General features: G+C 39.9%; 2 protein-coding genes across 4 annotated transcripts; both read left to right on the forward strand.

Annotated features, from left to right (window-relative positions):
* Positions 1-3,314: 3,314 nt before the first annotated feature.
* LOC139454915 (uncharacterized protein aq_987-like) lies at positions 3,315-7,321 on the forward strand (the record flags this gene model as incomplete). Its single annotated transcript, XM_071236519.1, has 3 exons — positions 3,315-3,401; positions 5,149-5,571; positions 6,879-7,321. Coding segments are annotated over exons 2-3 (861 nt in total), but the record flags the coding sequence as incomplete, so codon positions are not given.
* Positions 7,322-15,523: 8,202 nt separating this feature from the next.
* On the forward strand, positions 15,524-22,128 carry LOC139474945 (uncharacterized). Of its 3 annotated transcripts, none has more exons than XM_071258142.1 (4): positions 15,524-15,611; positions 17,184-17,606; positions 18,908-19,435; positions 19,535-22,128. In XM_071258142.1, exons 2-4 carry the CDS (start codon positions 17,189-17,191, stop codon positions 19,816-19,818), a joined length of 1,230 nt encoding a protein of 409 aa, XP_071114243.1. In that variant the 5' UTR covers positions 15,524-15,611; positions 17,184-17,188; the 3' UTR covers positions 19,819-22,128. The 3 variants fall into 3 exon arrangements, with proteins under 3 accessions (XP_071114243.1, XP_071114251.1, XP_071114259.1); XM_071258150.1 differs by having other exon boundaries at positions 15,546-15,629; XM_071258158.1 differs by having other exon boundaries at positions 15,567-15,634.
* The last annotated feature ends 5,294 nt before the right edge of the window (positions 22,129-27,422 follow it).

Genomic DNA, 27,422 nt, shown 5'->3' on the forward strand with positions numbered 1-27,422 from the left:
GTTTTATAGTTGATTTATAGTTGATGCAGTGAGTATTGTTGCATCAACGTGCCCTTGTTAGAAGGTTTATAGCAGATTGTGATGAACATTTTCACATGCTCTAGCTACGCACGAAGAGAGATATGTTGCTGGGTCAAGCAAATGTACCACCAAACCACAAAGACTAACAATAATTCATAATCCAATATATGAAGGAAGGACTTCCTTTACATTCACAGAAACTATTTGAAAAAGATAATCATTGAGTTTTGGTCACGTGGTTACAATACGGGTAATACCTGACAGTCAGGTGACTGCGAGTGGTTATATTTAGAAGTGACCTCCGTCAATAGCGCTCATCTTCCCGAGGCAAGGGAGTTAATTGACTATAAAAGTCCAGTTTCCACCCTTGCCGAACTAGGCTGGTATTATGGAGTTACATTTTGGCTGGACTAACGAGTCTATGCATAGTCCAATCAAAATCGCGCCACGAAATCGAAATCCGGTTTGTGAACTGTCGGGCAGATTTCGGTCGATTGCAGGATTTGCAAAACATGTGCACCGCCAACTCGTTGTCAACGGATATTTTCTCAATCATGTTTTTAATCACGGTGCTCACATAATTCAATGCACTTCACGATATAAGACCCGTTTCATAACAATATAAATGATTATCTTGATTATCGATCAGATCGTCTTGACTGGGTGCCTCCATTTTGTTTGAAGCAAATGCAAGTTAAACGAGAGGTGGAATCTGATTGGTCCATAGGAAAGGTATAGAAGGGACATAACTCGTAATAGCCACTGGTGGCGCTACGATCGAGCCCAGGAGTTACAGCTTAGTTCGGCAAGGGTGGAAACTGGACTTTTAAAGTCAGTCAACTCTCTTGCCTCGGGAAGATGAGAGCGCTTTAAATACAACATCTGCACGTAATTTTCTTTCTGTTCGGGCTGGTAAGATACGTACGTTACACACACTGCTAAATGTAGTCGCTCGCAGTCACATGACTGCCGATCCTCAGTCGGATTGTAACCACGTGATCAAGGTCAATGATGATGTTTAACGCTAAGAAATGGACATTTCTTTACACTTTGCAAATTTTGCCATTACTGTAAGTAATAGTCCTTATCGGTGGAATAGCTTGTTTTCACTCTATAAGTTTAGCACACATGCAGCTATCTTTATCAATTAACCATCGTGATTCTATTGTAAGCAGCGAGGGCTATCGTTGCATCTCAAAGGTGCCTGACAATTTGTCAAACATGAACGCAAATGTGAAATGTTGGACTTCCTAATAGATAACAGTTATGTGAATAGTGGGACTAGGGCATTTAGGGCATTTAGGGCAATAAGTAAGCATCTCTATGGTCACTAATTGTGCCCCCTCTCCTTGCTTATTTGTTGCATGTGAATCGGAATTTCTGCTAAGTTCGGCACAATCAAGGCAATGTGTCCATAATGATTGACTAAAGTTTCAGGTATATCGATGATTTAACTATCAAATAGCCAATTCCCTTCTACTGATTTACTCAGCTGAAATGGCAGTGAAGGAGAACAGTGCAATCGCCTCATCTGTTTCACATTTAGATCTATGCATAATTATCCGTGACAAAACTATCCACAAGGCTGTATGACAGGAGGGATGACATCAACTTTTCAATGGTAAACTTTCTCTTTATGTCGTGCAATATTCCACAAGCTCAACATTTCAGAACTTGTGAGGTGCAATCGAGTTTGCTTTTTCTACGAAGATGTCAAAGAGCGTCATGTGACTCTTTGCTCAAAAAGTTTTTTGATCATGGTTACAACATTCAAGGCCTCAGTAAAGCTTTCAAAAATGTTATGGAAGATGCTTGGAGGACATTACCAAATTTGACGCATCAGTGAAGAAGATGATGCCCGATGCAATTCCCTTTTTTTGGACGTGTTCAATATGTACCCGTGTTTTTCTCAGGTAAACAATTGACTTGCCATTTCATGTGTTTGTGACGGGTGCATCCGGTGAGACAGGATACGCTCTTTTTTTTCGCGAAAACCTCACTATTTGGTAATGATTCATAAACACATACTTCTAATATAGGCGGAATCGTACAATCGACTCTTCGTTTAGCAGAGATGATTGTGGAAATGGTTTTGTTGCAATCATCCGCGATTTTGTTTATCAGTAAATGGCAGAGAGAAGGATACAGTTAATAATTGTGTTTCGCTTGGTGAAGATGTAGGCCACACGTGAACACAAGCTCATTCTTTTGTCTAACAGACAAACGTAAGGAATTAGATCCAACACTTCTTGACGGGTGGTGATGGTGAAATGGGGTTTAACATCTTCCCGAGGCAAGAGAGTTAACTGACTTTAAAAGTGCAGTTTCCACCCTTGCCGAACTTGGCTTGTATTCCTGGGCTCGATGGTAGCGCCACCAGTGACTTTTAAGAGTCCCTTCTAAGGCTCTCCTATGGACCAATCAGATTCCACCTCTCGTTTGTAGTAGTAGTAGTAGTAGTAGTAGTAGTAGTAGTAGTAGTAGTAGTAAACGTCCTTGACAGTGGTAGAAGATGCAGCAGAATCAGTAGACGTGGTTTCTGTTGTTGATCAAGACGCAATAGAAGAAGTAGTTGATGGAGTAAGTTGCTACGCTGATTTAGCGACACTCAAGCCATGTGAGATTTGGGGGTTAATATGAGTTACATGAGGCAGTAGCGGGAAAGGAGGATGTTGCGAGCTGAGGGGGTTTGTCCACCACGAGACAGAAGGTAACTTAAAATGTGAACAAGCTAAATTATTATTATTATCGTAGTTAATGTAGGCATCAGTAGCAAGAAGTAGGATGCATTGAAGTTATACTTCTAGTTGAGGTATGTAATCAGAGCGCACTTTGACCACAAGAGTGGATTTAATAATGTGCCACGAAGAGTTACCTCCCTTACAACAGTGGAGACTGCTTGCTGGCTGCACTTGAGCTGTAGGAGTTGTGTTCTTTAACAAATCACCTCACCGCGCGTCAGAAACAAGAAGCACAATGTATAGTTTCACAACAGAAGCAAAAAAGGCTACATTTTGGTCACAAAAGATATATGACCAGTTGTGTTTGCATATTTACTTATATGCATATATTTAAGAAGTGTGAGTGAGATGGGTTTTACACTGATAAACAGGATTTCAGTTGCATCGCAGCGCATCATATGAATGTGAGACTGCCACTCAGTGTACGGACACGTACAACGTCCTGTTATATTGACCATACCGCCCACTGGTGCACAGGTCACAGGTCAAAGGTGGTGATGACACGTGACTGTTTTCATCCGGGTTCGTAAGTCTTTCTACTTTCGCTTTCGCTTTATAGTTGTCTTCATGTAACTTCGTAGCGGAGGAGAAGACATACGTCTCGAGCTGACCACATACACCAAATCAGATAGTGTAGAGGTCAGTATTTCGGACAATGTAAGGTAACACGGTTGTAGAATAGAAATAACAATTGCTGAAATACGTATTGGCTAAAGAAGGTCACGGTTGTGTGATTGCCATCGATCCAGCCCACCCCAGACACTAACACTGCGCATACTCTGTGTCATAAAACGCAAGGTCATTCGGAAATGTCATCACCTGCACCCAGACACTAACAGCACTGCACACACATACACACACACTCTGTGTCATAAAACGCAAGGTCATTCGGAAATGCCATCACCTGCACCCCAAACACTTTCCCCTTCACCTTGTGTTTCCCGTGTGGGTGACTGCACCTACATTGAAACACATATTCCATATCACTGAAACCACAACTCGTACATCTCACAGACATCACTGTACACTATGTCACTGACTTCAGCCACACATTGTATGTCACTGACTTCCGCCATACATTGTACGTCACTGACTCCCTCAATACAATGTATGTTACTATCTTGCTCGTACATGGGCTCACACACAGGGTAACATCACATCATATATCCCTCAATATGCCTTAACTAATGATGTATCGCGCCTGGAAGGGAACTGCCTTATACCCCAACAAGCTGCACTTAGATTTTTGAGCAGGGTAATATATCCCTTATACCCTGCGTCGAAGCATCAAACCGCACGTTGTCAACCTCGGATCAATCGAACGTCTTTTTTTGTATATCAATTTGTTATAATTCTTTTACAGTGACATATAATCCATATTCCATAACATATAATCCACATATATATAATTCTTTTACAATGACAGATTTAAACATTTCAGTAAGATATATTGGTATTAGCTGTATCACTCGGGGTACATGTGGTTTATGCGTCCCTCGTTAGGTTTTATACCACGAGCCGGAGGCGTCAAGTTTCATATATTGTAATGATCACCTTGCAATTGAGATGGCACACGTGTATCTCCAACAGGCAACACATTCCGCGTGTATCACGCATTGGTGACTGATATAAGGGCAACGCTATTTTTCAGGGCATTATCATTTACAGAAGCCGGAGGCCTTACATTAACTGCCCGACGAACAGTTGAAAAGACCGAGGACAACATATCCGTCCATATTCCATAACATATAATCAATATATCCGTCCATATTCCATAACATATAACCAACATATCCGTCCATATTCCATAACATATAATCCACATATCCATCCATATTCCATAACATATAATCAATATATCCGTCCATGTTCTATAACATATAATCGATATATCCGTCCATATTCCATAACATATAATCCACATATCCGTCCATATTCCATAACATATAATCAATATATCCGTCCATATTCCATAACATGTAATCAATATATCCGTCCATATTCCATAACATATAAACAATATATCTGTCCATATTCGATAACATGTAATCAATATATCCGTCCATATTCCATTACATATAATCAATATATCCGTCCATATTCCATAACATATAATCCACATATCCGTCCATGTTCCATAACATATAATCCACATATCCGTACATATTCCATAACATATAATCTACATATCACCCATATTTGACGTTCCATACTTCCACTCATGTTCCATTTCCATGAATGTTTTATGGCCATTTTCAATGACAAATTGCATCATTTTCCTTGAATCTCAATATAAACGGAAATTAAAATAGCTTCAAAGGTGTCTGTGTATTTAGTTCATTCAGTTGGGGATTGTAAGTATAATATCAGTATTTTCCATCCACAGACAACATGGCGGCGGCTAGTGCCACTGCAGGCAACAACTACCAGTCATCGACTGGGTTGTTAATCGTAACCTATGTTGGTGACGTCACAAAGGCACAAGCAGATGGCATTGTTGTCAGCGAGGGGAAATCATTTCGGGGAATGGGATATGTTGCAACAACTCTTGTTAGTGTGGACTCAGAATTCTACAAAAATCGCAACAAGCTGATTCAGAAAGAAAAAGCCCATTTCACACCATGGAGTGTGTACACAACTGGGAGTTGCATCAAGTTCGTATCGGTGATTCATGCTATTGTCATACCCCAGGGAGAGAAACAACCAATCCAGGAGTGGCAGGGGAATATGACCTCATTATACAAGAAAATACTCCAAAAAGCTGAGAAGGAGGGTATCTCTATCCTGGCGGTACCTTTACTAGGCTCTGGTAAGACATTAATCTGAAGTACAATGTAAAGGGATGTGGTGATATGTTTCTATGTGTTTATCCTAAATGCCCGTCTCGACCCATGACCGACATGTCACATCTCAATATATATTAATTTGATCTCGTTCAACATTTCAATATCCCCAAATATGCTTGTCTTAAGTGGCATGTGTGTTTAAGGTACCATTAATCAATTTTCGATTTGACTGGGGGCGGTCGGGTAGGCTAGTGGTTAAAACGTTCGCTCGTCACGCCGAAGACCCGTGTTCGATTCCCGACATGGGTACAATGTGTGACGCCCATTTCTGGTGTCACCCACTGTGATATAGCTGGAATATTGCTAAAAGCGGCGTAAATCATACTCACTCACTCACTCGATTTCGACTGTAACATAAGCCTGGTTGAATATGAATCGCTGTCAAATTGTGATGGTGCCAGCTGCTCCTAAACGCTGAAGTGATCTGTCCCTTAAAACTAAAACTCTCCACGCTACAGTCATGCGTCTGTATACATTTGCAGGAAAGGTGATTGCGCTTTCCATGTTAGGTTGCACATCATGTATTGTGCGGGGGCACGGGTGGCCCAGTCGTCAAAGCCACCGCAATTCGTTGTGCAGAGTTGCGTTTCTTGGATACCCCAGAATTATAATTGTGGTTTCGAATCCCGGCTCACCCCAATTATGTTTCTGGGTTTGTCTGCACCATTGCCATGCTCGTGGGTTTCTCAGAAGTGGTAAACGTCTGTGAACTGCATCACTACGGGCTTTCCTCCCACATTAAGCTGACTAGCCATGATATAACTGGAATACTGTTAAAAGCGGCGTTAAACCCAACACATAAAATAATTAATAAATCAACAAGGTTTGTTTTCCTTTCTAAAAGCAATAACTATGACTTTTGGATGCGAATGTAACTGTACATGCATTTTATGGGCAACAGTATGCATATGTTAAGTAACCTGCGTATCCTATGCATACATGAGTGTAGCAACACTGAGAACTGGAGATTTTTGTGATGTTTATTTGTTGTTTAACGCCACACTCAGCACTATTTCAGCTATATGACGGTGGTCTGTAAATATTTGAGTCTGGACCAGACAATCTAGTGATTGACATCATGAGCGTCGATCCACGCAATTGGGATCGATGACATGCATTAACCAAGTCACCGAACCTGACCGGATGGATCCCGTTAGTCTTACGACAAGCATAGTCGCCTTTACGGTTTTGTGATGTACATACTTTTTGTAAACTAAACGTTTGTTTGACTAAAGCCAAAGCCTCTGAATTGTCTAATCGTTTTTCCCAGGTAAATGCAAGGTAAAACCAGCAGACGCTGTTGAGGTGGTAGTCCGTGCTATGTTCTCTTATAAGAGAAAGTCTCTCGTCAAGGTACTGCTCGTGTCAGACAGGGAGGACATTGTGGACCAGCTGGCTACTATGTGTGCTTACAACAGCAGTGTGACAGGTGGAAAACCCCTTTATCAAAGACCTCCACCAAACATTAAAACGGAACGCCCGCTTCCACAACCCCCGTCTTCAAACGCGAAAGAAAAATCTAAACTTGGTGGAGGGAGCGATAACAGTTGTTCAAGCCTGAAGAGAAAGAATGGAGACAGATCAGAGAGAACACATGAGAATGTGGTGAAACAAATGAGACTTGCTCCTCAAAGACGTAATTATGAAGAGGAAGATGGGGATGAAATTAATGATGATGATGATGATGATGATGAGGACACATCCAAACAAGAAAATACTGGGAGACATGTTGCTGGTAGAATAGGAAACCAGGTACAACCTAGAAGAGAACTTGCAACAACCTCAACTGAGAGTGCGACAGGTGCGATATTTTACACATTTATCAAACGTTTCTTTTAATTAGAAAGATAACGTGTCATTAAATGTTCATACATAATATGTTAATACACATTTGTTTCAGTTTCTGCGCCCATACCTCGACCATCATCCCCAGAGGATGAAATGAAGGAACAACTCTCCTGCCCGGTGTGTTTAGATCTGTTCACTGACCCGGTCATACTGCAGCCCTGTTGCCACTCTTTGTGCAGTGAGTGTGCGGAAACCATCCGATCCCAACAAAGCTCCTTCAAATGTCCTATGTGTCAGGCTGTTGTCCAGAATGGCCCACTTCAGAGGAATTTTCACTTGGAAGGCACGGTGAGTATCTACAGACGACAGCGGAAGATAAGCAACAGTATGAACTAGTGTTGGCAAATTTTGGTGCGACTGGAAAGGTTATAAGATAAGACTTAATAGGAATAGGCTTGGATTGGAATGAATTTCAGTCGACACATACACATATTACAATGGTGTGTCATATACTTGATATACGAATACAATAATACTTGTTCATTATTTTACATTGAGTAAAGACGCCTGTCTACATGTTATACATATATTTGTGTGTTTGTATTTGTGAATCATGTAAACTGCCGGGTAAAAGAAAGTTTATAAAAATGAATTTGACCAAAGAATTACAACGTTATCAAAACGTTACTAGGCTGAAAGCAGTGTCCGAAACACTGCAAACTTAAGGTCGAAAACACAAATATGATACCCATATAAAAAAAAACCATCACCATCGAATAAGCAATTCTTGCTTGTTTTATTTTTAGCCACCATCAAACATGGGTGTATACTTTCTTTTGTCTGCTAGTATATATTGGTTGGTTACATTAGCTTGTGTACTTCAATAACGCAATAGTAATGCAAAGCAACACTGCAGAATACAGATTACAGTGCACACTTTGAATAATGTGAATGCAGTGTTGCTTTTGATTAATCATATTTACATGACTTTATTTAAGACACTGTATACCAGTATATGGTTACTTTTATCATATAATGGGCAGGTTTCTCGCCAGGAAATGTCAACGAATAAAAAAGATATCCAGATAGAGATGCAAATATCAAAGGTCAAGCAGGGACTACTTTCTGTGTTTAGTAACAAACATGGCGATCGATTCAGAATTAACCATCGGGAATCTGGAGAAACTACTGGGATAGTTGCTATCATTATCAAAAGAATAGTTTAATATACTGAAACTAAGTATAATTTTGATGTACCTAAGTTTTGGCAACTTTGGAGATATACATTGCAAAACAATTTAGCGAGGACACTACATATATTGTCAAGCTAAGGCTCGCTAAATACAATGTTTATTCCTAATACAAGATATTTACACTCCCCAAACACACTCGCGTGATAACCTCTATGTACCAAATTACCGTCAGTATAGTGACTTTTTCTATTCACTTTTCTGATTCTTGCTGCACATCATGTATACACATCATGCAACAACCAGGCATTGTTGGGAATGTAGTGATCAGCATGTCCCTCTGTCCATCTAACTTTTAAGTTGTGTTAGATAGCCTATGATGTAATAAGCATGTTTTTAATTAAATTTAAAAAAACACAAATTAGAGATGCTATTTATTATTTAACTTATATTCAACATTGTAAGTTGAACTTTATATCTGGTCATAAAGTACACACATGACTCACAGCACTTTACACACGCTGTACATGAATTGATGAATTCTCATTTCAAAGTTCTCAAGCGAGCAGAATGTATTTTTTTCATCACTTTTTAGTACATTAAGAAAATGTTTGACGCGAGCTTCATTTAGTCTCAGTAAGTTATACATGTAGAACTTTCTCCAATGTACATCTGTATATCATTTGATTATTAAGGGTAGTGACCAGTTTTTCTGTCATCTGGGAGATCTCACATATCATTGAGTGTTTAAACCATTGGTGTAACATGTGGCTTTTACTGCATTGATTGTATATATTGTACATAAAGCGTCGAACCCCTTTCCATGGTCATAAGAAATCTCTGTTGTGAACAGAGTCAATTGTGCGATCCCGAGCGTTTCATGGGCATGTGTTTGTCATAGTTCTAAAATCACTATAATTAATCCATACTTATAGTGGTCATATTTCAATAATGCGTTTTGTATTTTTCTCAATATTTTATCTTACAACTAAGCCAAACCTATATGTATTTCTGTAGATAATGTCAGTCAGTTGCCGTCCATGACTCTGGATACCTAACTCAGTCAGCTGGCACAGCTAGGGTTGTGCCCCAGGCTGTAACACGCATCTTCCGGAGGCAAGAGAGTTAACTGACTATAAAAGTCACGTTTCCATTCTTGCCGAACTGGGCTGGTATTATGGAGTTAGAATTTGGCTGGACTAACGAATCTGTGCATAGTCCAATCCAAATCCGGTTCGTAAAGTGTCATGCATATTTCGGTCGATTGCAGGACTTGCAAAGCGTGTGCACCGCCGACTCGTTGTCAACAGATATTTAACTAATCTTTTTCATGTTAACAATCATGGTGCTCACGTAATTTGATGCACTTCGCGATGTAAGACCCGTTTGATCACAATATAGATCTTGATTATCGACCAGAACGTCTTGCCTTGGCGCCGCCATTTTCTTTGAAGCCAATGCAAGTGAAACGAGAGGTGGAATCTGATTAGCCCATAGGGTAGGCCTAGAAGGGACGTAACTCCCACTGGTGGCGCTACGATCGACCGCAGGAATTCCAGCCTAGTTCGGCAAGGGTGGAAACTGGACTTTTGAAGTCAGTTAACTCTCTTGCCTCGGGAAGATGGTAACATGCTGTACATGGCCAGACGCACCATCAGTTTAATATCAGATAGGTAGGAATATAAAGGATATTACGGTTTGAGTGCACTCCGTAACTATGGAAGAACTGCAATTTATACACCAGACATATGGCACATTTAGATCATAGCTTCAATATTAGGTGACTTACGCATTCTACAAAAGGCCTGAGTCCCTATATTTTATACGGACAATAACTTATATTTCATTTATTCTACCATAAAACAACTTGATTGTTAATTGTATGTGTGTATTTTTCGATATTAGTAGATTAGTTCACTTGTACATTAACTGTTGATACGCCAAGTGATAGAGACAACCGTACATAACATAGCATGAGAAAGAGTACATTGTGGTAAATACCCGCGGGTAATCTCACGTAAATACCGTCTCATGCAAATATTGTCTATCATTTGGTTAAGCATTTATTGCATTGAAATTATACAGTGCCGTATAGAATGCCGTAAATGTAAATGTTAACAGTTCCTGTATGAAATGCCTTAGTCAGAATAACATAAAATACTTCCCAGTCCTTTACTATACACAAATTGCTTTTTGTTCCGTATTTATTAGAACAATTTTGTTCAGAAGCGTTCCAAACAGTCGCTATCAATTCATGTATGGTTGTCAATTTTAAATTTAATGTTATAATTCATTGACTGCATCTTTCTTGTAATGTATTATTGTTTGAATGTATTGCTCTATATGAAATTTCACTCTGCCATGAATAAAGACTTGAAGGGACTCAGCGGCCTTCTCTCTGTTTCAAGGTGATAGCCGAGTAATCAGCTCTACCAAGCTACTCTCCACTATCTTGGCCATTGTGATCTTAGCAACGATCCAACCAAACTACGTCATGTTTATGAATCACTATAAATAATAGTGACACCAGCTGTTAGCATTCAGGTACAAACATGTAATAATGACATGCAGTGTGTATATGTCGCCAAAATACATTTTGTAAACTAAATCATGCACATGGCATATATGCCCATACTTGTCCTTGACACAAATATTTAGTAATATGAAAACACAAAGTATTTTAAGCATGATAATGAACATAAATAAGTTTTGTTTTTGAAATCTTCACCTTCATAATATGTAACATATTCAACCATTTCAAGTTCCTTTTGTAAATACGAATTTGCATATATACAGGGATATGTGTCAATTACCCTTCACGCCAGCCGTCATATACTGGAATATTGCTGAGTGCGGCGTAAAACAACATACCAACCAACCCTTCACGCCAAACGCATTACCATATACGGGTCTTGTAAACAACAAAAAAGACGAATGCTCATTTCACAAATATGTACACAACACCTGTTCGAGCTGTAAAGAAATGTTAGGGGAGACGTACGAGGAATTTATTAAATATGACATATTACTTACCTTGTTGATGTGATGGCTGATGCTTTACCATACAATGACATTTACACGGAGATTTCGCAACTCTTAACGCACTGCCACTAACTTTTTGAATGATAACTGGATGGAGGGTGCCGCCGGTTGAGCGGGGCATGCTGGTTCTTTTAAGAACACATGGTGTCACCACTGATTTACAGTGATCATCTAAGATTTTTCATCACCATCGTGCTTTTCTACGCCCTTTAGAATCTGTTGCAGCAGATATTCGAGGCTGAATATTCTCTGGCGTTCTTTTAAAAGTTAATGATTATGTTTCTTAATTTAAAGATATCAATATAATGCATATGAAAGTTACTGTAGGTGCATTTGCTATATAGGTGTAGAATCGAATAAATGTTGGCGTTTCTCGAATGATGGACACTTATAAGAATCTCGTCGTGTTCACAGTCGGTAGGTTATCTTTCTTCACGTCCGCCATGTGTATCCCATGTCTGCTGGTCTTTTGTACGCGTGACGGTTGTTTGTTTGCCACAATCTTGATTGGGATGCTTTTCTTCTTCACTGAGGTCACGCTGAAGGGGCCTGGTTTCGGTTCCACACATGGGTACAACGTGTGAAGCCCATTTAAGGTGTCTGAATATTGCTGTCCAGATATTGCTGGATTATTGCTGAAAGCGGCGTAAAACCATACACATTCACTCTTCACTGTGGACGTCAAACCAAATTCAGGCATATCCAAATCCGAAGGAAAGAGGTATCCATGTGCAACATGGCCTTCGACCAGCACTCTTGACAAGAGCCATATATGCCCGTGAATATTATTCTAATGCCTAGCTCAAAACGCAAGATTGTCTGGAAATATGGAAAACAAAAAGAGAAAATTGTGACTGAACTTTGTGTGAATGACATGTAGGTCTAACTAAGTTACTTCAAAGAAGACGCAGTTACCTGGAACATGTTGAAAGAATAAAAAACAGGTAATTTTCATACGTTTTTTAATTGTTGAAAGTTCATTGGGAATGACAAACATTGGGGTGGGCCTGGTAATGTTTAGGGTGAAAATGATATTTCATTATCATGACAAAAATGTTTAAAATCTCAAGTCTATAATTACACTAATTACAATTAGATTCCATTGAAGACGATAGCTGGGAACATTACTGACTGACAAAGTACTTCTAATGAGAACTCCATTAATTTTGAATACATTATGAAAGCACACAATTAATTAATTATTATATGACATCATTTTCTTAGCCACAAAATGTAAACACTACCTACATATTCAATATCTCATTTCCTAGTCATATTATCAAGACTAACAAACAACTAAACTGTAATAAGGGTATTATACCCCGGGTCTTTTGCGATTTTTCTGAAAATTTGTTCTGTTATTTCGCAGCACGCACGTGGAGAATGGGAAATCATTGGAATCTTTCTATCAAACTTAAGATCGTTGAAATACTAGTATACACTGTTATATCGTGAAGACGAATTCCTAGCTCTGCATCCGCAGACACAATGCGTTATCTCTGGTTCATAGTTGATACAGTGAGTATTGTTGGATCAACGTGCCCTTGCTAGAAGGTTTATAGCAGATTGTGATGAACATTTTCACATGCTCCAGCTACGCACGAAGGGAGATACGTTGCTGGATCAAGCAAATACACCACCAAACCACAAAGACTAACAATAATTCATAATCCAATGAAGGAAGGACTTTCTTTACATTCACAGAAACTATTTGAAAAAGATAATCATTGAGTTTTGATCACGTGGTTACAATACGGGTAATACCTGACAGTCAGGTGACTGCGAGTGGTTATATTTAGAAGTGACAGCCGTCAATAGCGCTCATCTTCCCGAGGCAAGGGAGTTAATTGACTATAAAAGTCCAGTTTCCACCCTTGCCGAACTAGGCTGGTATTATGGAATAAGATTTTGGCTGGACTAACGAGTCTATGCTTAGTCCAATCAAAATCGCACCATGAAATCGAAATCCTGTTTTTGAACTGTCGGGCAGATTTCGGTCGATTGCAGGATTTGCAAAACATGGGCAACGCCAACTCGTTGTCAACAGATATTTTCTCAATCTTTTCATGTTTTTAATCAAGGTGCTCACATAATTTAATGCACTTCACGATGTAAGACCCGTTTTATAACAACATAAATCTTGATTATCGATCAGATCGTCTAGACTGGGCGCCTCCATTTTGTTAGAAGCAAATGCAAGTGAAACGAGAGGTGAAATCTGATTGGTCCATAGGAGAGCCTTAGAAGGGACATAACTCGTAATAGCCACTGGAGGCGCTACGATCGAGCCCAGGAGTTCCAGCCTAGTTCGGCAAGGGTGGAAACTGGACTTTTAAAGTAGAGATGATTATGGAAATGGTTTTGTTTATCAGTAAGTGGCGGGGAGAAGGATACAGTTAATAATCAAGTTCATTTTTATTCTAACTGACAACCAGGATATTAAACTATGATTAGGAAGGGGAACAATGGAGTAGGCTGGTAGGTGTTCATTATGACATCGAATTTCAAACGCAAGGAATATGACAAAATCTTGGCGTGTTCACATTGGATAGCTTATTTTTAATCATTTATGTTCACCATGTGTGCTCCACGTTTGTACGCGTGGCGGTTCTTAGTTTGTTGTTCTAGATATTTGACGGTGGCCTGTAAACATCGAGTCGATCAGACAAATCAGCAGTTGATGTCATGAGCGACATCCAGCACGGTGTAGGGAATGATGACATGCAATAAACCAAGTCGCCGAGCCTGACAACTCGAACCATTCCTTTTACAAGCATCGGTTATTCCATCGGATCTCTTGAGTAGTAGTAGTAGTAGTAGTAGTAGTAGTCGCCTAGCCTGACCACTCGACCCATTCCTTTTACAAGCATCGGTTATTCCATCGGATCTCATGTAGTAGTAGTAGTAGTAGTAGTAGTAGTAGTAGTAGTAGAAGATGTAGTAGTAGTCGCCGAGACTGACCACTCGACCCATTCCTTTTACAAGCATCGGTTATTCCATCGGAGCTCATGTAGTAGTAGAAGTAGTAGTAGTAGTAGTAGTAGTAGTAGTAGTAGCAGAACCAGCATCTTCCCGAGGCACTGACTTTTATCGTCAGTTTACTCTCTCGCCTCGGGAAGATGCAGAACCAGTAGACATGGTTTCTGTTGTTGATCTAGACCCAATAGCAGAAGTAGTTGATGGAGTAAGTTGTAACGCTGATTTTAGCGACATTCAAGCCATGTGACAGTTGGGGATCATGAGTTACATGTGGAGGATGTTGCGAGCTGAGGGGGCTTGTCCACCACGAGACAGAAGGTAACTTAACATGTGAACAAGCTAAATTATTATTATTATCATAGTAAATGTAGGCATCAGTAGCAAGAAGTAGGATGTATTGAAGTTATACTTCTCGTTGAGGTATGTAATCAGAGCGCACTTTGACCACAAGAGTGGATTTGACAGCAATTCTGTAATACTGTGCCACGAAGAGTTACCTCCCTTACAACAGTGGAGACTGCTTGCTGGCTGCACTTCAGCTGTAGGAGTTGTGTTCTTTAACAAATCACCTCACAGTGCGTCAGAAACAAGAAGCACAATGTATAGTTTCACAACAGAAGCCAAAAAAGGCTTCATTTTGGTCACAAAAGATATATGACCAGTTGTGTTTGCATATTTACTTATGTGCATATATTTAAGAAGTGTGAGTAAGATGGGTTTTACACTGATAAACAGGATTTCAGTTGCATCGTAGCGCGTCATATGAATGTGAGACTGACAGTCAGTGTACGGACACGTACAACGTCCTGTTATATTGACCATACCGCCCCACTGGTGCACACGTCACAGGTCACAGGTGGTGATGACACGTGACTGTTTTCATCCGGGTTCGTGGGTCTTTCTACTTTCGCTTTCGCTTTACTGTTGTCGTCATGTAACTTCGTAGCGGAGGAGAAGACATACGTCTCGAGCTGACCACATACACCAAATCAGATAGTGTAGAGGTCAGTATTTCGGACAATGTAAGGTAACACGGTTGTAGAATAGAAATAACAATTGCTGAAATACGTATTGGCTAAAGATAGTCGCGGTTGTGTGACTGGCATCGATCCAAGGCACCCCAGACACTAACAGCACTGCGCATACTCTGTGTCATAAAACACTAGGTCATTCTGAAGTGCCACCACCTGCACCCAGACACTAACAGCACTGCACACACACACACACACACACACACACACACACACACACACACACACACACACACACACACACACACACACACACACACACACACACACACACACACACTGTGTCATAAAACACTAGGTCATTCGGAAGTGCCATCACCTGCACCCAGACACTTTGCCCTTCTCCTTGTGTTTCCCGTGTGGTTGACTGCACCTACATTGAAACACATATTCGATATAATTGAAACCACCAACTCGTACATCTCACAGACATCACTGTACACTATGTCACTGACTTCCGCCATACATTGTACGTCACTGACTCCCTCAATACAATGTATGTTACTATCTTGCTCGTAACGACTCGGCGTACATGGGCTCACACACAGGGTAACATCACATCATATATCCCTCAATATGCCTTAACTAATGATGTATCGCGCCTGGAAGGGAACTGCCTTATACCCCAACAAGCTGCACTTAGATTTTTGAGCAGGGTAATATATCCCTTATACCCTGCGTCGAAGCATCAAACCGCACGTTGTCAACCTCGGATCAATCGAACGTCTTTTTTGTATATCAATTTGTTATAATTCTTTTACAGTGACATATAATCCATATTCCATAACATATAATCCACAATGACAGATTAAAACATTTCAGTAAGATAAATTCGTTGTAGCTGTATCACTCGGGGTACATGTGGTTTATGCGTCCCTGGTTAGGTTTTATGCCGCGAGCCGGAGGCGTCGAGTTTCATATATTGTAATGATCACCTTGTAATTGAGATGGCACACGTGTATCTCCAACAGGCAACACATTCCGCGTGTATCACGCATTGGTGACTGATATAAGAGCAACGCTATTTTTCAGGGCATTATCATTTGCAGAAGCCGTCCATATTCCATAACATATAATCAATATATCTCTCCATATTCCATAACATATAGTCAACATATCCGTCCATATTCCATAACATATAATCCACATATCCGTCCATATTCCATAACATATAATCAATATATCTGTCCATATTCCATAACATATAGTCAACATATCCGTCCATTTACCATAAAATATAATCCACATATCCGTCCATATTCCCTAACATATAATCCACATATCCGTCCATGTTCCATAACATATAATCCACATATCCGTACATATTCCTTAACATATAATCCACATATCACCCATATTTGACGTTCCATACTTCCACTCATGTTCCATTTCCATGAATGTTTTATGGCCATTTTCAATGACAAATTGCATCATTTTCCTTGAATCTCAATATAAACGGAAATTAAAATAGCTTCAAAGGTGCCTGTGTATTTAGTTCATTCAGTTGGGGATTGTAAGTATAATATCAGTATTTTCCATCCACAGACAACATGGCGGCGGCTAGTGCCACTGCAGGCAACAACTACCAGTCATCGACTGGGTTGTTAATCGTAACCTATGTTGGTGACGTCACAAAGGCACAAGCAGATGGCATTGTTGTCAGCGAGGGGAAATCATTTCGGGGAATGGGATATGTTGCAACAACTCTTGTTAGTGTGGACTCAGAATTCTACAAAAATCGCAACAAGCTGATTCAGAAAGAAAAAGCCCATTTCACACCATGGAGGGTGTACACAACTGGGAGTTGCATCAAGTTCGTATCGGTGTTTCATGCTATTGTCATACCCCAGGGAGAGAAACAACCAATCCAGGAGTGGCAGGGGAATATGACCTCATTATACAAGAAAATACTCCAAAAAGCTGAGAAGGAGGGTATCTCTATCCTGGCGGTACCTTTACTAGGCTCTGGTAAGACAATAATCTGAGACGTATGGGGATGTGGTGATATGTTTCTATGTGTTTATCCTAAATGCCCGTCTCGACCCATGACCGACATGTCACATCTCAATATATATTAATTTGATCTCGTTCAACATTTCAATATCCCCAAATATGCTTGTCTTAAGTGGCATGTGTGTTTAAGGTACCATTAATCAATTTTCGATTTGACTGGGGGCGGTCGGGTAGCCTAGTGGTTAAAACATTCGCTCGTCACGCCGAAGACCCGTGTTCGATTCCCGACATGGGTACAATGTGTGACGCCCATTTCTGGTGTCACCCACTGTGATATAGCTGGAATATTGCTAAAAGCGGCGTAAATCATACTCACTCACTCACTCGATTTCGACTGTAACATAAGCCTGGTTGAATATGAATCGCTGTCAAATTGCGATGGTGCCAGTTGCTCCTAAATGCTGAAGTGATCTGTCCCTTAAAACTAAAACTCTCCACGCTACAGTCATGCGTCTGTATACATTTGCAGGAAAGGTGATTGCGCTTTCCATGTTAGGTTGCACATCATGTATTGTGCGGGGGCACGGGTGGCCCAGTCGTCAAAGCCACCGCAATTCGTTGTGCAGAGTTGCGTTTCTTGGATACCCCAGAACTATGATTGTTGTTTCGAATCCCGGCTCACCCCGCTTATGTTTCTGGGTTTGTCTGCACCATTGCCATGCTCGTGGGTTTCTCAGAAGTGGTAAACGTCTGTGAACTGCATCACTACGGGCTTTCCTCCCACATTAAGCTGACTAGCCATGATATAACTGGAATACTGTTAAAAGCGGCGTTAAACCCAACACATAAATAATTAATAAATCAACAAGGTTTGTTTTCCTTTCTAAAAGCAATAACTATGACTTTTGGATGCGAATGTAACTGTACATGCATTTTATGGGCAACAGTATGCATATGTTAAGTAACCTGCGTATCCTATGCATACATGAGTGTAGCAACACTGAGAACTGGAGATTTTTGTGATGTTTATTTGTTGTTTAACGCCACACTCAGCACTATTCCAGCTATATGACGGTGGTCTGTAAATATTTGAGTCTGGACCAGACAATCTAGTGATTGACATCATGAGCGTCGATCCACGCAATTGGGATCGATGACATGCATTAACCAAGTCACCGAACCTGACCGGATGGATCCCGTTAGTCTTACGACAAGCATAGTCGCCTTTACGGTTTTGTGATGTAGATACTTTTTGTAAACTAAACGTTTGTTTGACTAAAGCCAAAGCCTCTGAATTGTCTAATCGTTTTTCCCAGGTAAATGCAAGGTAAAACCAGCAGACGCTGTTGAGGTGGCAGTCCGTGCTATGTTCTCTTATAAGAGAAAGTCTCTCGTCAAGGTACTGCTCGTGTCAGACAGGGAGGACATTGTGGACCAGCTGGCTACTATGTGTGCTTACAACAGCAGTGTGACAGGTGGAAAACCCCTTTATCAAAGACCTCCACCAAACATTAAAACGGAACGCCCGCTTCCACAACCCCCGTCTTCAAACGCGAAAGAAAAATCTAAACTTGGTGGAGGGAGCGATAACAGTTGTTCAAGCCTGAAGAGAAAGAATGGAGACAGATCAGAGAGAACACATGAGAATGTGGTGAAACAAATGAGACTTGCTCCTCAAAGACGTAATTATGAAGAGGAAGATGGGGATGAAATTAATGATGATGATGATGAGGAGGAGGACACATCAGAACAAGAAAATACTGGGAGACATGTTGCTGGTAGAATAGGAAACCAGGTACAACCTAGAAGAGAACTTGCAACAACCTCAACTGAGAGTGCGACAGGTGCGATATTTTACACATTTATCAAACGTTTCTTTTAATTAGAAAGATAACGTGTCATTAAATGTTCATACATAATATGTTAATACACATTTGTTTCAGTTTCTGCGCACATACCTCGACCATCATCCCCAGAGGATGAAATGAAGGAACAACTCTCCTGCCCGGTGTGTTTAGATCTGTTCACTGACCCGGTCATACTGCAGCCCTGTTGCCACTCTTTGTGCAGTAAGTGTGCGGAAACCATCCGATCCCAACAAAGCTCCTTCAAATGTCCTATATGTCAGGCTGTTGTCCAGAATGGCCCACTTCAGAGGAATTTTCACTTGGAAGGCACGGTGAGTATCTACAGACGACAGCGGAAGATAAGCAACAGTATGAACTAGTGTTGGCAAATGTTGGTGTGACTGGAAAGGTTATAAGATAAGACTTAATAGGAATAGGCTTGGATTGGAATGAATTTCAGTCGACACATACAAATATTACAATGGTGTGTCATATACTTGATATACGAATACAATAATACTTGTTCATTATTTTACATTGAGTAAAGACGCCTGTCTACATGTTATACATATATTTGTGTGTTTGTATTTGTGAATCATGTAAACTGCCGGGTAAAAGAAAGTTTATAAAAATGAATTTGACCAAAGAATTACAACGTTATCAAAACGTTACTAGGCTGAAAGCAGTGTCCGAAACACTGCAAACTTAAGGTCGAAAACACAAATATGATACCCATATAAAAAAAACCCATCACCATCGAATAAGCAATTCTTGCTTGTTTTATTTTTAGCCACCATCAAACATGGGTGTATACTTTCTTTTGTCTGCTAGTATATATTGGTTGGTTACATTAGCTTGTGTACTTCAATAACGCAATAGTAATGCAAAGCAACACTGCAGAATACAGATTACAGTGCACACTTTGAATAATGTGAATGCAGTGTTGCTTTTGATTAATCATATTTACATGACTTTATTTAAGACACTGTATACCAGTATATGGTTACTTTTATCATATAATGGGCAGGTTTCTCGCCAGGAAATGTCAACGAATAAAAAAGATATCCAGATAGAGATGCAAATATCAAAGGTCAAGCAGGGACTACTTTCTGTGTTTAGTAACAAAAATGGCGATCGATTCAGAATTAACCATCGGGAATCTGGAGAAACTACTGGGATAGTTGCTATCATTATCAAAAGAATAGTTTAATATACTGAAACTAAGTATAATTTTGACGTACCTAAGTTTTGGCAACTTTGGAGATATACATTGCAAAACAATTTAGCGAGGACACTACATATATTGTCAAGCTAAGGCTCGCTAAATACAATGTTTATTCCTAATACAAGATATTTACACTCCCCAAACACACTCGCGTGATAACCTCTATGTACCAAATTACCGTCAGTATAGTGACTTTTTCTATTCACTTTTCTGATTCTTGCTGCACATCATGTATACACATCATGCAACAACCAGGCATTGTTGGGAATATAGTGATCAGCATGTCCCTCTGTCCATCTAACTTTTAAGTTGTGTTAGATAGCCTATGATGTAATAAGCATGTTTTTAATTAAATTTAAAAAAACACAAATTAGAGATGCTATTTATTATTTAACTTATATTCAACATTGTAAGTTGAACTTTATATCTGGTCATAAAGTACACACATGACTCACAGCACTTTACACACGCTGTACATGAATTGATGAATTCTCATTTCAAAGTTCTCAAGCGAGCAGAATGTATTTTTTTCATCACTTTTTAGTACATTAAGAAAATGTTTGACGCGAGCTTCATTTAGTCTCAGTAAGTTATACATGTAGAACTTTCTCCAATGTACATCTGTATATCATTTGATTATTAAGGGTAGTGACCAGTTTTTCTGTCATCTGGGAGATCTCACATATCATTGAGTGTTTAAACCATTGGTGTAACATGTGGCTTTTACTGCATTGATTGTATATATTGTACATAAAGCGTCGAACCCCTTTCCATGGTCATAAGAAATCTCTGTTGTGAACAGAGTCAATTGTGCGATCCCGAGCGTTTCATGGGCATGTGTTTGTCATAGTTCTAAAATCACTATAATTAATCCATACTTATAGTGGTCATATTTCAATAATGCGTTTTGTATTTTTCTCAATATTTTATCTTACAACTAAGCCAAACCTATATGTATTTCTGTAGATAATGTCAGTCAGTTGCCGTCCATGACTCTGGATACCTAACTCAGTCAGCTGGCACAGCTAGGGTTGTGCCCCAGGCTGTAACACGCATCTTCCGGAGGCAAGAGAGTTAACTGACTATAAAAGTCACGTTTCCATTCTTGCCGAACTGGGCTGGTATTATGGAGTTAGAATTTGGCTGGACTAACGAATCTGTGCATAGTCCAATCCAAATCCGGTTCGTAAAGTGTCATGCATATTTCGGTCGATTGCAGGACTTGCAAAGCGTGTGCACCGCCGACTCGTTGTCAACAGATATTTAACTAATCTTTTTCATGTTAACAATCATGGTGCTCACGTAATTTGATGCACTTCGCGATGTAAGACCCGTTTGATCACAATATAGATCTTGATTATCGACCAGAACGTCTTGCCTTGGCGCCGCCATTTTCTTTGAAGCCAATGCAAGTGAAACGAGAGGTGGAATCTGATTAGCCCATAGGGTAGGCCTAGAAGGGACGTAACTCCCACTGGTGGCTCTACGATCGACCGCAGGAATTCCAGCCTAGTTCGGCAAGGGTGGAAACTGGACTTTTGAAGTCAGTTAACTCTCTTGCCTCGGGAAGATGGTAACATGCTGTACATGGCCAGACGCACCATCAGTTTAATATCAGATAGGTAGGAATATAAAGGATATTACGGTTTGAGTGCACTCCGTAACTATGGAAGAACTGCAATTTATACACCAGACATATGGCACATTTAGATCATAGCTTCAATATTAGGTGACTTACGCATTCTACAGAAGGCCTGAGTCCCTATATTTTATACGGACAATAACTTATATTTCATTTATTCTACCATAAAACAACTTGATTGTTAATTGTATGTGTGTATTTTTCGATATTAGTAGATTAGTTCACTTGTACATTAACTGTTGATACGCCAAGTGATAGAGACAACCGTACATAACATAGCATGAGAAAGAGTACATTGTGGTAAATACCCGCGGGTAATCTCACGTAAATACCGTCTCATGCAAATATTGTCTATCATTTGGTTAAGCATTTATTGCATTGAAATTATACAGTGCCGTATAGAATGCCGTAAATGTAAATGTTAACAGTTCCTGTATGAAATGCCTTAGTCAGAATAACATAAAATACTTCCCAGTCCTTTACTATACACAAATTGCTTTTTGTTCCGTATTTATTAGAACAATCTTGTTCAGAAGCGTTCCAAACAGTCGTTATCAATTCATGTATGGTTGTCAATTTTAAATTTAATGTTATAATTCATTGACTGCATCTTTCTTGTAATGTATTATTGTTTGAATGTATTGCTCTATATGAAATTTCACTCTGCCATGAATAAAGACTTCAAGGGACTCAGCGGCCTTCTCTCTGTTTCAAGGTGATAGCCGAGTAATCAGCTCTACCAAGCTACTCTCCACTATCTTGGCCATTGTGATCTTAGCAACGATCCAACCAAACTACGTCATGTTTATGAATCACTATAAATAATAGTGACACCAGCTGTTAGCATTCAGGTACAAACATGTAATGATGACATGCAGTGTGTATATGTCGCCAAAATACATTTTGTAAACTAAATCATGCACATGGCATATATGCCCATACTTGTCCTTGACACAAATATTTAGTAATATGAAAACACAAAGTATTTTAAGCAAGATAATGAACATAAATAAGTTTTGTTTTTGAAATCTTCATCTTCATAATATGTAACATATTCAACCATTTCAAGTTCCTTTTGTAAATACGAATTTGCATATATACAGGGATATGTGTCAATTACCCTTCACGCCAGCCGTCATATACTGGAATATTGCTGAGTGCGGCGTAAAACAACATACCAACCAACCCTTCACGCCAAACGCATTACCATATACGGGTCTTGTAAACAACAAAAAAGACGAATGCTCATTTCACAAATATGTACACAACACCTGTTCGAGCTGTAAAGAAATGTTAGGGGAGACGTACGAGGAATTTATTAAATATGACATATTACTTACCTTGTTGACGTGATGGCTGATGCTTTACCATACAATGACGTTTACACGGAGATTTCGCAACTCTTAACGCACTGCCACTAACTTTTTGAATGATAACTGGATGGAGGGTGCCGCCGGTTGAGCGGGGCATGCTGGTTCTTTTAAGAACACGTGGTGTCATCACTGATTTACAGTGATCATCTAAGATTTTTCATCACCATCGTGCTTTTCTACGCCCTTTAGAATCTGTTGCAGCAGATATTCGAGGCTGAATATTCTCTGGCGTTCTTTTAAAAGTTAATGATTATGTTTCTTAATTTAAAGATATCAATATAATGCATATGAAAGTTACTGTAGGTGCATTTGCTATATAGGTGTAGAATCGAATAAATGTGGGCGTTTCTCGAATGATGGACACTTATAAGACTGAATCTCGTCGTGTTCACAGTCGGTAGGTTACCGTTCTTCATGTCCGCCATGTGTATCCCATGTCTGCTGGTCTTTTGTACGCGTGACGGTTGTTTGTTTGCCACAATCTTGATTGGGATGCTTTTCTTCTTCACTGAGGTCACTCTGAAGGGGCCTGGGTTCGGTTCCACACATGGGTACAACGTGTGAAGCCCATTTAAGGTGTCTGAATATTGCTGTCCAGATATTGCTGGATTATTGCTGAAAGCGGCGTAAAACCATACACATTCACTCTTCACTGAGGACGTCAAACCAAATTCAGGCATATCCAAATCCGAAGGAAAGAGGTATCCATGCGCAACATGGCCTTCGACCAGCACTCTTGACAAGTGCCATATATGCCCGTGAATATTATTCTAATGCCTAGCTCAAAACGCAAGATTGTCTGGAAATATTGAAAACAAAAAGAGAAAATTGTGACTGACCTTTGTGTGAATGACATGTAGGTCTAACTAAGATACTTCAAAGAAGACGCAGTTACCTGAAAGAAAGAATAAAAAACAGGTAATTTTCACACGTTTTTTAATTGTTGAAAGTTCATTGGGAATGACAAACATTGGGGTGGGCCTGGTAATGTTTAGGGTGAAAATGATATTTCATTATCATGACAAAAATGTTTAAAATCTCAAGTCTATAATTACACTAATTACAATTAGATTCCATTGCAGACGATAGCTGGGAACATTACTGACTGACAAAGTACTTCTAATGAGAACTCCATTAATTTTGAATACATTATGAAAGCACACAACTGTAATAAGGGTATTTTACACCGGGTCTTTTGGGATTTTTCTGAAAATTTGTTCTGTTATTTCGCAGCACGCACGTGGAGAATGGGAAATCATTAGAATCTTTCTATCAAACTTAAGATCGTTGAAATACTAGTATACACTGTTATATCGTGAAGACGAATTTCTAGCTCTGCATCCGCAGACACAATGCGCTATCTCTAGTTCATAGTTGATACAGTGAGTATTGTTGCATCAACGTGCCCTTGCTAGAAGGTTTATAGCAGATTGTGATGAACATTTTCACATGCTCCAGCTACGCACGAAGGGAGATACGTTGCTGGGTCAAGCAAATGAAGGAAGGACTTTCTTTACATTCACAGAAACTATTTGAAAAAGATAATCATTGATTTTTGATCACGTGGTTACAATACGGGTAATACCTGACAGTCAGGTGACTGCGAGCGGTTATATTTAGAAGTGACCTCCGTCAATAGCGCTCATCTTCCCGAGGCAAGGGAGTTAATTGACTATAAAAGTCCAGTTTCAACCCTTGCCGAACTAGGCTGGTATTATGGAGTTACATTTTGGCTTGACTAACGAGTCTATGCTTAGTCCAATCAAAATCGCACCACGAAATCGAAATCCTGTTTTTGAACTGTCGGGCAGATTTCGGTCGATTGCAGGATTTGCAAAACATGTGCAACGCCAACTCGTTGTCAACGGATATTTTCTCAATCTTTTCATGTTTTTAATCACGGTGCTCACATAATTTAATGCACTTCACGATGTAAGACCCGTTTTATAACAACATAAATCTTGATTATCGATCAGATCGTCTAGACTGGGCGCCTCCATTTTGTTAGAAGCAAATGCAAGTGAAACGAGAGGTGAAATCTGATTGGTCCATAGGAGAGCCTTAGAAGGGACATAACTCTTAATAGCCACTGGTGGCGCTACGATCGAGCCCAGGAGTTCCAGCCTAGTTCGGCAAGGGTGGAAACTGGACTTTTAAAGTAGAGATGATTATGGAAATGGTTTTGTTTATCAGTAAGTGGCCGAGAGAAGGATACAGTTAATAATCAAGTTCATTCTTATTCTAACTGACAACCAGGATATTAAACTATGATTAGCAAGGGGAACAATGGAGTAGGGTGGTAGGTGTTCATTATGACATCGAATTTCAAACGCAAGGAATAAGACCGAGACTTTCTGGTCTGTGGACACTGATGGGGACTAAATCTTGGCGTGTTCACATTGGATAGCTTATTTTGAATCATTTATGTTCACCATGTGTGCACGTTTGTACGCGTGGCGGTTCTTTGTTTGTTGTTGAACAGTTGTGTTCTAGATATTTGACAGTGGCCTGTAAACATCGAGTCTGGATCAGACAAATCAGCAGTTGATGTCATGAGCGACATCCAGCACGGTGTAGGGAATGATGACATGCAATAAACCAAGTCGCCGAGCGTGACAACTCGAACCATTCCTTTTACAAGCATCGGTTATTCCATCGGATCTTATGTAGTAGTAGTAGTAGTAGTAGTAGTAGTAGTAGTAGTAGTAGTAGTAGTAGTAGAACCAGCATCTTCCCGAGGCACTGATATCGTCAGTTTACTCTCTCGCCTCGGAAAGATGCAGAACCAGTTGACATGGTTTCTGTTGTTGATCTAGACCCAATAGCAGAAGTAGTTGATGGAGTAAGTTGTTACGCTGATTTTAGCGACATTCAAGCCATGTGACAGTTGGGGATCATGAGTTACATGTGGAGGATGTTGCGAGCTGAGGGGGCTTGTCCACCACCAGACAGAAGGTAACTTAACATGTGAACAAGCTAAATTATTTTTATTATCATAGTAAATGTAGGCATCAGTAGCAAGAAGTAGGATGTATTGAAGTTATACTTCTCGTTGAGGTATGTAATCAGAGCGCACTTTGACCACAAGAGTGAATTTGACATCAATTCTGTAATACTGTGCCACGAAGAGTTACCTCCCTTACAACAGTGGAGACTGCTTGCTGGCTGCACTTGAGCTGTAGGAGTTGTGTTCTTTAACAAATCACCTCACAGTGCGTCAGAAACAAGAAGCACAATGTAAAGTTTCACAACAGAAGCCAAAAAAGGCTTCATTTTGGTCACAAAAGATATATGACCAGTTGTGTTTGCATATTTACTTATATGCATACATTTAAGAAGTGTGAGTAAGATGGGTTTTACACTGATAAACAGGATTTCAGTTGCATCGCAGCGCATCATATGAATGTGAGACTGCCACTCAGTGTACTGACACGTACAAGGTCCTGTTATATTGACACAGGTCACAGGTCAAAGGTGGTGATGACACGTGACTGTTTTCATCCGGGGTCGTGGGTCTTTCTACTTTCGCTTTCGCTTTACTGTTGTCGTCATGTAACCTCGTAGCGGAGGAGAAGACATACGTCTCGAGCTGACCACATACACCAAATCAGATAGTGTAGAGGTCAGTATTTCGGACAATGTAAGGTAACACGGTTGTGGAATAGAAATAACAATTGCTGAAATACGTATTGGCTAAAGAAAGTCGCGGTTGTGTGACTGGCATCGATCCAAGGCACCCCAGAT

This window comes from Haliotis cracherodii, unplaced genomic scaffold, assembly GCF_022045235.1.
Source record: "Haliotis cracherodii isolate W230 unplaced genomic scaffold, xgHalCrac1.p SCAF_1, whole genome shotgun sequence".
NCBI classification, from domain to species: Eukaryota; Metazoa; Mollusca; class Gastropoda; order Lepetellida; family Haliotidae; genus Haliotis; species Haliotis cracherodii.